Source organism: Musca autumnalis, unplaced genomic scaffold (genome assembly GCF_047663935.1).
Source record: "Musca autumnalis isolate F117 unplaced genomic scaffold, ASM4766393v1 scaffold_2, whole genome shotgun sequence".
In the NCBI taxonomy this organism is placed as follows: Eukaryota; Metazoa; Arthropoda; class Insecta; order Diptera; family Muscidae; genus Musca; species Musca autumnalis.
Window position 1 is genome coordinate 5,416,519 of NW_027411755.1, and position 12,511 is coordinate 5,429,029.

Consider the following 12,511-nt stretch of genomic DNA (forward strand, 5'->3'; position numbering starts at 1 on the left):
TTTTATCACACTAGCCTGCGAAAAAAACATAATATAGCTATATTCGGTTCGAGCCCTCCAGCCACTACAAATGGTGCCATAGGGTTTTTTTACAACTTTCGGGCTGTTTTCTCAAGAAGTATGGACTTGCCCCTGAAAATACTTTTACTGTCGTAATTGAGGCAGCGAATGCAAGTTGCTTCAACAAAAATCAAATTGATTCGAGAGCAGGTCTTAAAGTGAATTTATCCAAAATTTTGTGTTGAAGGTACACGAAGGAGTGGACAAATATAGTCCATATTCGAACCTGATCTATATCTGGTAGATATTTTAGGATGTGTAAAGTATGGACCAAATCGGTCACTCCCGTCAAGAGTTATCGTGTGCACAATTTTTCCGAACATTTTTTAATTTTTGTGGGGGAGGTACCTGAAGGAGTGGACCGATATGACTAATCTTCAAACATAAACTAAGTTTGCACAAAATATTACAAAGACCAAATTGTGGACCGAATCGGCAGATCCGTTCGAGAGTTATCTTGCGCTCCAACCACTACACACGGTATCATAGGGCTTTTTTGTACCTTTCAGGCTATTTTCTTAGGAAGTATGGACTTGCCCCTGATGAAGCTTATACCGTTATATGGGGGGCAGTGAATGCAAGTTGCTACAACAAAAATCAAAGCGATTCGTGAACAGGTCCTAAACTGAACTTTTCCGAAATTTTGTGTGGGAGGTACCCGAAGGAATGCACCGATTAATTGAAGTATCGGAAGGAGTGGACCCATATAACCTATCTTCGAACTTAAACTAAGTTTGGACAAAATATTGCGAAAGCCAAATTTTGGACCAAATCGGTTCATCCGTTCGAGAGTAATCGTGCGAACCAGCCAGCCAGACAGACAGACGGACGGACATTGCTAAATCGACTCCAAATTGCCTGAAACACATTTCGTCCAAACATACTTGGGGTCTAAAACCATTATTTCGATGAGGCACATTTTGCCCGTATGAAAGTGTATATACCCTCGTTAGCATAAATGCTGAGGGTATAAAAATACTTCTGACCTCTATAGGTGTTTTTTGAGTTTTTGGGCCAATTTCCAATAAAATTTATAATTTATACATGTTGCACAAAATTTAAAAACGATCCCAGACGAGTCCTTAAGATGCACACTTTAAAAATTTTGTATGGGAGGTGGTATCCGAAAGTTTGGTCCGATGTAGTCAATATTCTGACACAATCCGAGTCTGTAGGAAATAATAAGATGTACAACGTTTTGACGAAATCGGTTTCTTCCTTGGAGCTTTTGGTCCATTATATAAGGATAACTCTCCGTTCGAGAGTTATCGTGCCACACAGACGAACGGATATGGTTAAATCTACACCAAATTGTCTGAAACTAATTTCGACCAAACATACTTGGGGTCTAAAACCGTTATTTCGATGAAGCACATTTTTGGTCATATGAAAGTGTATAAACTCTCGCTAGGATAAATGCTGTGGATATAAAAAAAATTCACGTCTTGTATAGACACTGGAAAAAATTCTTAAAAAATCCACGCCATTTATAGACCATCGAAACAAATTCTTAAAGAATCCACGCCTTGTATAGGACCTCGAAAAAAATCTTAAACAATCCACGCTCAAAAAAATTTTTAAAGAATCCACGTCTTGTATAGACGCTCGAAACAAATTCTTAAAAAATCCACGCCTTTCATAGACCCTCGAAACAAATTTTTAAAATATCCACGCCTTGTATAGACCTTCAAACAAATTTTTAAGGAATCCACTCATTGTATAAATCCTGGAAAAAAATCTTAAAGAATACACGCCTTAATCCGTTCAGGAGTTATCGTGTGCACCAACATGTCAGACATGGCTTAATCAACTTCAAATTGTCTGAAACGGATGTTGTTCAGACATACTGGGAGTCTAAAACCATTATTTCGATGAGACACAATTTTGGTCTATCAAAGTGTATATACCATATTTAGCCCAAAGGCTGAGAGTATAAAAACAACAAGGAAGCCGGTTAGTATTAACGCGAGCGAAAGATTTAACTGCGACAGTGTACTCTTCAACGGTTGGTCGACAACTGAACACAGAAATTCATGCAATCACATAGGATCGTAGTGACGCAGGTGATCTTTGTCAGAGCGACAAATATCCCCACCGAGGATATGCGCGATGTTAATCAGAATCGTACCGCCTCCTTTTTGCTAAGACCAAGTGTCTAGAGATCTATAATAAAATTGGAACATATGTGATCTAAATATCAGGAAAGAAGGTTCAGATTCTTATGTGAGCTGTATTTTCAATTAGTGTGTTTTCTATAGATAGAAGGTATGTGTGGATAATCCTCACCCCGAAGACCTTATAAAGGACTTCTTAACGTAAAATAAAACGAAAAGGTCTTTTGAGGAAAGAAGACCTCATTAGGGTAAAAAAAGATTTCATTAGGAACTTTTGTGGATAAAAGGGCTCTGTTTAGTTATTCAACACAGGAATACGGTCTGTTTTAATTTGTTTACAAATATACATATTTCTATTAGTAAATATTTACTTCATCTTCATTTAATTTATGTTATCATCATGAGTAGGGTTCGACTATATAAACACCTAATTTGTTACTATTTCTACTTACAACAAATAACAAAATTATTACACTTTGAACACAAATTTTGGGGCAGAGATAATTCCTTTTGGGGATGAAAGCCCTTGGTGACTATATTAAGAATTCCGAAGGACAGATCCGCAGTGAGTCGAACTTCCGAGTTATGGCGTGATGAAATTTTTGCTAGAGACCCTTTAAGCCATCAGGAACTAGCGTTACATCTTTGTTTACTGTTGCTTTAGCTTATTTTTGAGATGACATGTCTTCAGTCAAATCGAATGAGGATTATTTTCGTAGAGCGCTTCGACCTCCTAACTCACTTCCTTCAATGTCCTTTTCGTACTTTAGTTAAAGAGCCGCTATAAAAGTACCACAAAATGACGTTTTTCAGCTTCGAAATGTTCTGCAAAAATGTCGCTCAGAAAATTTTAGATACTGCTCCCATTGACAACCAATCGATGTTGTTGCTTTTTTATAGTAATTTTTTACATTTACCCCTGTTTGCTCAGAAAAAACTGTGTTTTGTGTTTTTGAATGTTCTGTAACGAATATACGAAAAACAAAATACAGTATTTTTCTGAAGAAAAACAGGGTAAATGCACAAAACAGGGTAAATGCTGAAAAACGTCATTTTGTGGTACTTTTATAGCGGCTCTTAAAATAAAGTACGAAAAGGACATTGAAGGAAGCGAGTTAGGAGGTCGAAGCGCTCTACAAAAATAATCCTCATTCGATTTGACTGAAGACATGTCATCTAAAAAATAAGCTAAAGCAACAGTGAACAAAGATGTAACGCTAGTTCCTGATGGCTTACAGGGTCTCTATTAAAAACTTCATCACGCCATAACGCGAAAGTTCGACTCACGGCGGATATGTACTTCGGGGTTCTTAATATACTCACCAAGGCCTTTCTTCCCCAAGAGGAATTTTACGTGCCCCAGACTTTCATCTCAATTTTGTTGCACAGTGTTATCAATTTTCATGGTATCCGTCACTCAATTACTTTGTTACATCAATTGACAGCTTACTTGTTTACTCTCGCTCTCACAAAATACACAAAATCAATGTACCGAAATGAAATTTGATCTCGTTTCCTCATCATCTTCTTTTTATTTTTCTTGTCCTACCGTTCCAGTATTCTTTTTGTTATCTCAACCATTGGCAATTCAACGGTGTTGTATCTGCTGACCAAACGACGTTTGCGTGGTCCATCGCGTATCGACATCATGCTGATGCATTTGGCCATTGCCGATCTGATGGTGACGTTTTTGCTGATGCCATTGGAAATCGCGTGGGCCTATACGGTGCAATGGAAATCAACCGACTTTATGTGTCGCCTTATGAGTTTCTTTCGAGTGTTTGGCCTGTATTTGTCGGGTTTTGTTTTGGTGTGCATATCAATTGATAGGTAAGTGACCATCTCTTTATCCTTTGCCAATTTAGCAGGGCTGTAGATAATGTTGTTTTTGTTGGAATTTTTAAATTTTATTTGTGATGTCGTTTTCGATGTATTGTTTTGTTAGATATTATGCCATACTGAAACCTTTGAAACTCTCCACCGATCGTGGTCGCATTATGTTGGTCATTGCCTGGTGCAGTTCTGTAGTGTGTAGCCTACCTCAGGTTAGTATGATGATGATGTTCAATTTGCATGTCTTTAAGACGTCCATCTTTCGTTTGCAACAATAACATTGATGTGTGTACTTGTCTGGTTGCTTTGCAGGCATATTTTTTCCACTTGGAGGAGCATCCTAAAGTAAGCGGCTATTTCCAGTGTGTGACTTTTCACTCATTTCCCAGTGAATTCCATCACATTATGTACCAAATTGCCACTATGTGTGCCATGTATGCCTGTCCGCTGATCACCTTTATCTACTGCTATGGTTCCATTTATTTGGAGATCTATCGCAAGAGCCAGCGTATAGTCAAAGGCATTGGTAAGTAGCGAATGTAACTGCACACACACGTGGTGAGCTAAATGTGTGAGTAAGGTGACAAGTGATTTACGTGAAGTCTATCCCAAACAAACATCAGTTGCTTTTTAAATGAATAAAATTTAATTTTTATTTTTTCTCGTCTGTGTTGTTTTATATCTTGCAGAACGCTTTCGCCGTTCCAATGACGATGTTTTGAGCCGTGCCAAAAAGCGCACACTGAAGATGACCATAACCATTGTAATTGTTTTCCTCATTTGTTGGACACCCTATTATATCATTGCAATGTGGTATTGGTTCGACAAGACATCGGTGGACAAGGTCAGTGCCCTTGTCAGCAAATCCCTATTTATATTTGCCTGCACGAATTCATGCATGAATCCCATAGTTTATGGAGCATTTAATATCCGTGGACGTATTGGAAATAATGCGGTAAGTTAGAAAAATTCAAATTTCCTTTTACTCTATTAATCATAGAGTAAAAGATTTCAACTTCCTTATAACGTGTATTAGAATTTTTCAACAGCTGTTTGGTACTCGAATTTGTAACCCCCCTTCCTCTTTTTTCTTCTTCCTTTCCTAGTCAACAATGAGTAATCGCCATACGTCGCTCTACAATCGCGGAGACTCCTCAAATCAATTGCCCAAACATTTGCTCAACATTAGTGAGAGTAGTGCAAAAACTGGCAGTACACTCATCAGCCACTCAGGTGTGGCCGTAACGGACACCTCTCTTAATGGTGGCAATCACAAAATCACCGAGATTGCACTAAAAAGTCAGGAGATTAATAATAAAGTCGAAGAGATTTCAGGCTCACCGGTTATATGCATCAAGTAAGTATTACAAAAAAAAGCTTAAAGCTTGACCTGTTGTAGCGGTCATCATGATCATAAGCGATTAAAGCAAATCGTATGGTCATCAGCTGTTAATTAACCTACCTACCTATAACGTGCGTCAATAGAATTTTAATTGATATGAGGTGGTATTATCGAATATTTTTCTAATTGTCTTTACCTCAATTAGTGAAGGTGAGCACAGTGTTTTGTGTTGGTTAACAATAAAATTTAAGATTTTGAAATATGAAGAGAAGTTTTCCATTGATTGATGGCTTTTAATTTACTTTGTTCTAACTTGAGAAGATGAATGAAAATGGATGAATTTCTTTTTTTGTTTTCATACGATTCTGTTAACCACTTTTCACATTATCTGCTATTCATATACCTGTTTCGGAAGAGGTGTTCCAAAAATATTAACAAGAGAAATTATATTTTTCTTATGTTGATTCGCAGTGATCTGCTCTTCCGGAGGTCTGACCATCTTTCCGCTTTCGAAGAAATGGAGGGAGTGTTCATAAATTCCTTGGGACCACTTTGTTGTATAACTTTGATGTACGTTTGGTCCCTCTTAACGTATTTTGGATTTCCACGACACTTCCAGTTGTCTTCTTTTCTATAAAAGATCCTTCGAGTGATCTTATATTCTATAGAAGACTCTCACAGTGGTCTTCTATTCTATAAAAAATCCTTTCGATGGTTTTCAATTCTATCGAAGACCCTTCCGATGGTCATCAATTCTACAGAAGACCAATACGATGGTCTTTCCTATAGAAAACCTCCTCTATAGAAAACCCTTCCAGTGACCTTCTTTTCTATAGAACATGCTTCCAGGGGTCTTCAATTCTATAGAAAACTCTTCCAGGAGATTCAATTCTATAGAAAACCCCTCCAGAAGTCTTCTATTCTGTAGAAGACCCTTCCAGTGGTCTTCTATTCTATAAAAGACTCTTCCCGTGGTCTTCTATTTTATATACGAGCCTTCCCGTGGTCTTCTATTCTATAGAAGACCCTTCCAGTGGACTTCTATTCTATAAAAGACCCTCCCAGTGGTCTTCTATTCTATATAAGACCCTTCCCGTGGTCTTCTATTCTAGAGAAGACCCTTCCAGTGGTCTTCTATTCTATAGAAGACCCTTCCAGTCATCTTCTATTCTATAAAAGACCCTTCCCGTGGTCTTTTATTTTATATAAGACCCTTCCCGTGGTCTTCTATTTTATATAAGACCCTTCCCGTGGTCTTCTGTTCTATAGAAGACCCTCCAGTGGTCTTCTATTGTATAAAATACCCTTCCCGTGGTCTTCTATTCTATATAAGACCCTTCCCGTGGTCTTCTATTCTATAAAAGACCCTTCCAGTGGTCTTCTATAGAAAACTCTTCCAGGAGATTCAATTCTATAGAAAACTCCTCCAGAGGTCTTCTATTCTATAGAAGACCCTTCCAGTTGTCTTCTATTCTATAAAAGACCCTTCCCGTGGTCTTCTATTTTATATAAGAGCCTTCCCGTGGTCTTCTATTCCATAGAAGACCCTTCCAGAGGTCTTCTATTCTATAGAAGACCCTTCCAGTTGTCTTCTATTCTATAAAAGACCCTTCCCGTGGTCTTCTATTCTATAAAAGACCCTTCCCGTGGTCTTCTATTTTATATAAGAGCCTTCCCGTGGTCTTCTATTCCATAGAAGACCCTTCCAGTGGTCTTTTATTTTATTTAAGACCCTTCCCGTGGTCTTCTATTTTATATAAGACCCTTCCCGTGGTCTTCTATTCTATAGAAGATCCTTCCAGTGGTCTTCTATTCTATAGAAGACCCTTCCAGTGGTCTTCTATTCTATAAAAGACCCTTCCCGTGGTCTTCTATTCTAGAGAAGACCCTTTCAGTGGTCTTCTATTCTATAGAAGACCCTTCCAGTCGTCTTCTATTCTATAAAAGACCCTTCCAGTGGTCTTTTATTTTATATAAGACCCTTCCCGTGGTCTTCTATTTTATATACGAGCCTTCCCGTGGTCTTCTGTTCTATATAAGACCCTTCCAGTGGTCTTCCATTCTATAAAAGACCCTTCCCGTTGTCTTTTATTTTATATAAGACCCTTCCCGTGGTCTTCTATTCTATAGAAGACCCTTCCCGTGGTCTTCTATTCTATAGAAGACCCTTCCAGTGGTCTTCTATTCTATGAAATACCCTTCCCGTGGTCTTCTATTCTATAGAAGATCCTTCCAGTGGTCTTCTATTCTATAGAAGACCCTTCCAGTGGTCTTCTATTCTATAAAAGACCCTTCCCGTGGTCTTCTATTTTATATAAGAGCCTTCCCGTGGTCTTCTATTTTATATAAGACCTTTCCCGTGGTCTTCTATTCTATAAAATACCCTTCCCGTGGTCATCTATTCTATAGAAGCCCCTTCCAGTGGTCTTCTATTCTATAAAAGACCCTTCCAGTGGTCTTCTATTCTATATAAGACCCTTCCAGTGGTCTTCCATTCTATAAAAGACCCTTCCCGTGGTCTTTTATTTTATATAAGACCCTTCCCGTGGTCTTCTATTCTATAGAAGACCCTTCCCGTGGTCTTCTATTCTATAGAAGACCCTTCCAGTGGTCTTCTATTCTATAAAATACCCTTCCAGTGGTCTTCTATTCTATATAAGACCCTTCCCGTGGTCTTCTATTCTAGAGAAGACCCTTCCAGTTGTCTTCTATTCTATAAAAGACTCTTCCAGTGGTCTTCTATTTTATAAAAGACCCTTCCCGTGGTCTTTTATTTTAATTAAGACACTTCCCGTGGTCTTCTATTTTATATAAGACCCTTCCCGTGGTCTTCTATTCTATAGAAGACCCTTCCCGTGGTCTTCTATTCTATAGAAGACCCTTCCAGTGGTCTTCTATTCTATAAAAGACCCTTCCCGTGGTCTTCTATTCCACATAACCCTCTTCCAGTGGTCTTCTATTCTGTAAAAGACTCTTCCAGTGGTCTTCTATTCTAAAGAAGACCCATCCAGAAGTCTTATATTTTGTAGAAGACTCATCTAGAGGTCTTATTTACTATAGAAGGCCCTTCAGATAGCTTTCTAATCCATAGAACATTTCCAGTAGTCTTCTTTTCTACCGGAAAACCCTTCCAATGATCTTCTATTCTATAGCAGACCCTTCCAGTGGTCTTATATTTTATAGAAGACAATTTAAGTGGACTTCTATTCTGTAGAAGACCCTTTCAGTGATCTTCCATTTTATAGAAGACCCTTTCAAAGGTCTTCTATTCTATAGATGACCCCTTCAGTAGACTTTAAGTGGGGTGTTCTATTCTATAGATGGCTTATTGAGGGTCTTTTATTCTATAGAAAACCCCTACGATGGTCTTCTATTCTATAGCAGACCCTTCCAGTGGTCTTCTGTTCTATACAAGACCTTTCCAGTGGTCTTCTTTTCTATAGGAGACACTTTCGGAGGTCTTCTTTACTATAAAGGACCTTTCCAATGGCCTTCTATTCTACAGAAACCTTTTGAGTGGTCTTCTAGTGTGTAGAAGACCCTTTCCAGTTGACTTCTATTCAGTAGAAGACCGTTTCCAGTGGTCTTCTATTCAATAAGAGACACATCCAGTGGTCGTATATTCTATAAAATACCCTCTCAGGCGTCTTCTTTACTACAGAGGCCACTTCCAGTGGTCTTCTATTCTATAGAAAACATTTTCGGTGGTCTTATATTCTAAAGAAACACCTTCCGATTACCTTCTATGCGATAGAAGGTCCTGCCGATTGCCTTCTATTCTATAGAAGGCCATTCCGCTGACCTTATAATCTGTAGAAGACCCATCCGAAGGTCTTTTATTCTAAAGAATACCTTTCCGATGGCCTTCTATTCCATAAGAGGTCCCTCCAATGATCTTCCATTCTTCCGTAGTTATTATAGCGAGAACCTTTCATAGGTCTTTTGACCTATCTTGTATAGGGATTCATGGGATTTCTATTAAACTCTTTATGCGATCTTTTTAATTTTTTTCCTTTTCGAACCACTGTATCCCATCTCTTAATTGAGTTATTGATTTGATAACAGATGATGATGTTGATTATTGATTACATTGTTTAAATGCCTAACAAATGTTCAAAATCGTGACTTACATTGGATGGCTGATAGTCTGTTGCAGCTAACATTTAATTAAATTAATGATGCATCTGTACAACAACAAATATTAGATAGGCATCATGCAAATGTCTGTGTGTGTGTGTCTTTAACACTTTTCATTTTAATAATTTAATGATTTGTTTGTTTTCTTCTATTTTTAGTTGTGTTGACTCAATTGAACTCTCTAATCGGCAAAAATCATAATTAAAAAAACAACAACAATAAGAAAACCCCAACAATGCTCATTTGGAAAATTACAGCAGCAGCTCAGTATCAAAATGTGGCAGTAAGGAGATAAGTCAATGGATTAAGTAAAGTGACAGATAGAGAATGGCTTATGCAATGAGAGTCTAAAGCTTACTTCAATGGCATTACCTGTAAAACGAAAGAAATTGCTTATGTTTTGAGATGTGTATTTAGTTTTATCTTTGGAATTAGACAAATTAAGAATATGATGGCGGCAACAAAAAAACATTGGCGGAGGGGAGCTTTATTCGCCACACTCAATTGAGGCATTCACATAAAAGCAGACATTACCTTTAGAGCTTTTCTAAACTCCCTCCCCTCTTTATGCAAAATTAGCATTATACTACTATTGCCAATGATGCTGTTGTTGCTGCCGCGCTCCTCTCGGTAGTTTAATGGTGTGGTACGGTATTTGAAGGCACACGATTCTGCTTATTTTTCCTTTGTATGTAGTAGTTTTAGTTTAAATAGTTAAATTTATATAATTTTAGATTTATAAGCGTACAACAGCAACAACAGCTAAACCTAAACAACAGAATACTATTTATTTATGTCAATAAAACAACAACATCAAACGAACAAACAGAATGAATATTTTCTTATAGGTATATTGACATCACATTAAGTTTTTCTGTTGATCGCATTTAAATTGTTTATAGGCGGCATAGTTTCTTTTGGAAATTTAGAATAAATTTATAATTTTTGAAATGAAATAATCAACAGATGTCAGTTGGAACTGTAGATGTTTGGTTCATAATTTATGAAAGTGGTCAATGGCGGTGGCAGAAGCGAAATTCTCATCATGAATATATATTGTTATTTAATTAATATGTATTTATTTATGTCAAATGTCAAGGACAATTTAAAAATTCCTTTCCATTGATTGGCCGCCTCATGCCACTCTGTCCCTGACTGAAACGAAATTTTCATAGACACAACATTTTCTTTTGCATACTTTAGGGGACTGTATTTGTGCGACTGCATAGGTTTAATTCAATTAGTTGAATTCTGTGGTTTTCTTGGAAAACGAGATAAGTCGATTTATGTTAATTTTGAGTTATTAATGCCAAGTAGTTATACTTTTTGACAGCTTTCCATTTAATTTTTCCGTTTTTGAAAAAATGTTCCCTTGCTTTTATAACATAATTTTCATAATAAACTTATCATCTGGACATAAGCAGCAATAAATCACAAATATTTTCATAAAAAGGCACAAGATGATCTAGGTCATTTTAGATAAACATAAAATTAAAATTTTTGTCGATTCTCTTACAAGTGAAAACGACGTAAAACTGAATGTGCTCTTTTGCATGCTACTTTATATTACTTTTCTGTTTTCATGTTGTTTACTCCCTAACACAAGTCTCAATCTCCCATAGTCCAAAAAACAGCAAGAAATTCTGATCATTTATTTAACTACTAAAATACATATCCTCGGTGTCATGCTTAAGTGTTCCATACGCAATTTTTCACATTTTGAGATAAAGGTACCTTCCCAGCAAACCAAATGTCTGATGTCCGACAAGTCTGAACAATTTCGGAAACAAAGTCGTTCAGATTACGTTACGATTTCTAAACGACTTTTCGGACAGGAAATAGTTCAGATTTTGTACAGATTTCGTTCCGATTTCGGAACGAATGTCAAAAAGAAATTTCCTTTCCGAATTTCCCAAGGATTTTCTTCAGATTTCGTTACGAAATCGGACCGAAATCGATCCGATGTCGCTCCGACATTTCGTTCCGAAATTATGTCAACCACTTCATACAACTTTCGTTAAGATATCGTTACGATTTCGGATCAGATTTCGGATGTATCGTCCGAATTTTGTTCCGATTTCGTTACGATGTCGGTACGATTGGTTTGCTGGGTTACTAGATTTTAAACCATGCTCTTTCAGATTTTTAAACGGGTTTCTTCTATCTCCTATAGTTTTTGAGATATTCAGATGTCAATATGTTCCATATCCGCTTTGTGACGTAAAAAATCCTGTCTTTTTGTTCCATATCCATAAAGCCAGGCGTATGGAACAAAAAAACTTTGAACTTTTTTGTTCCATATCCATGCCGTGTGGCGTATGGAACAAAAAGAGACAAAAACGAATTGTTCCGCCCCAAAAATCATGGCGTTTGGAACAAAAAATTGCCCAATTTTGTTAAGTTACGAACAATGTGGCGTATTTTTTAAATCTAAATATTTTTGAATAATGTAATTATATGAAAACCACAATTTCTTATCGCTTAAGGTAACGCCTCCTATAAAAAATTCCCTCGTTTTAAGACAAGATATTGATGTCAGCCCACAAAAAATTTAGAAGATCCGTTCATTTGTCTTAAAGCTAATGTGGGCACCGACTACAAAAGAGGTATTTTGAGAAAAACGCGTTTAAAGTTTTTTAGAAATGCAAAAATCAGTTCCGATCGAAAGTTTTACCACATATTCTACGCTACTTCTATATATTTCAAATAAATAAATGTTATGGAAACCTATAATAATGGTCCTTAATATATTTATTTGCTCATATAAATGTTTCATTTGAAGCCGTGAATTTTCAACCTCACAGTAGCACTTCACAAAAGGGAGGTGGAACACAATTGATAAAAAGGGGTTATCTTGAAATGTCACAAAATGTGTTCCATGTGACACAAATAGCCAAAAAACACGAAAAAATGATCCCATGGAACAATTCAATTATAAAAATCGGCCATAACTTCTATACTATAACGTATATCTGACTAAAATAAACTACTGATATATTCTATGAGTTCAATCAAGTAGAACTGT

The 12,511-nt window shown here is 36.9% G+C and overlaps 1 protein-coding gene across 30 annotated transcripts in view; it reads left to right on the forward strand.

The window, feature by feature from the left end:
• LOC141393579 (gonadotropin-releasing hormone receptor-like) overlaps positions 1-10,312 on the forward strand; it is a 33,193-nt gene extending 22,881 nt beyond the window's left edge. For all 30 annotated transcript variants that reach the window (XM_073966713.1, XM_073966729.1, XM_073966735.1 and 27 more), the window contains 6 exons: positions 3,732-4,004; positions 4,120-4,219; positions 4,320-4,533; positions 4,697-4,962; positions 5,114-5,364; positions 9,645-10,312. In XM_073966713.1, the coding sequence (XP_073822814.1) occupies positions 3,732-4,004; positions 4,120-4,219; positions 4,320-4,533; positions 4,697-4,962; positions 5,114-5,364; positions 9,645-9,687 (1,147 nt within the window). In that variant the 3' untranslated portion in view covers positions 9,688-10,312. The remainder of the gene's footprint in view (positions 1-3,731; positions 4,005-4,119; positions 4,220-4,319; positions 4,534-4,696; positions 4,963-5,113; positions 5,365-9,644) is intronic.
• The last annotated feature ends 2,199 nt before the right edge of the window (positions 10,313-12,511 follow it).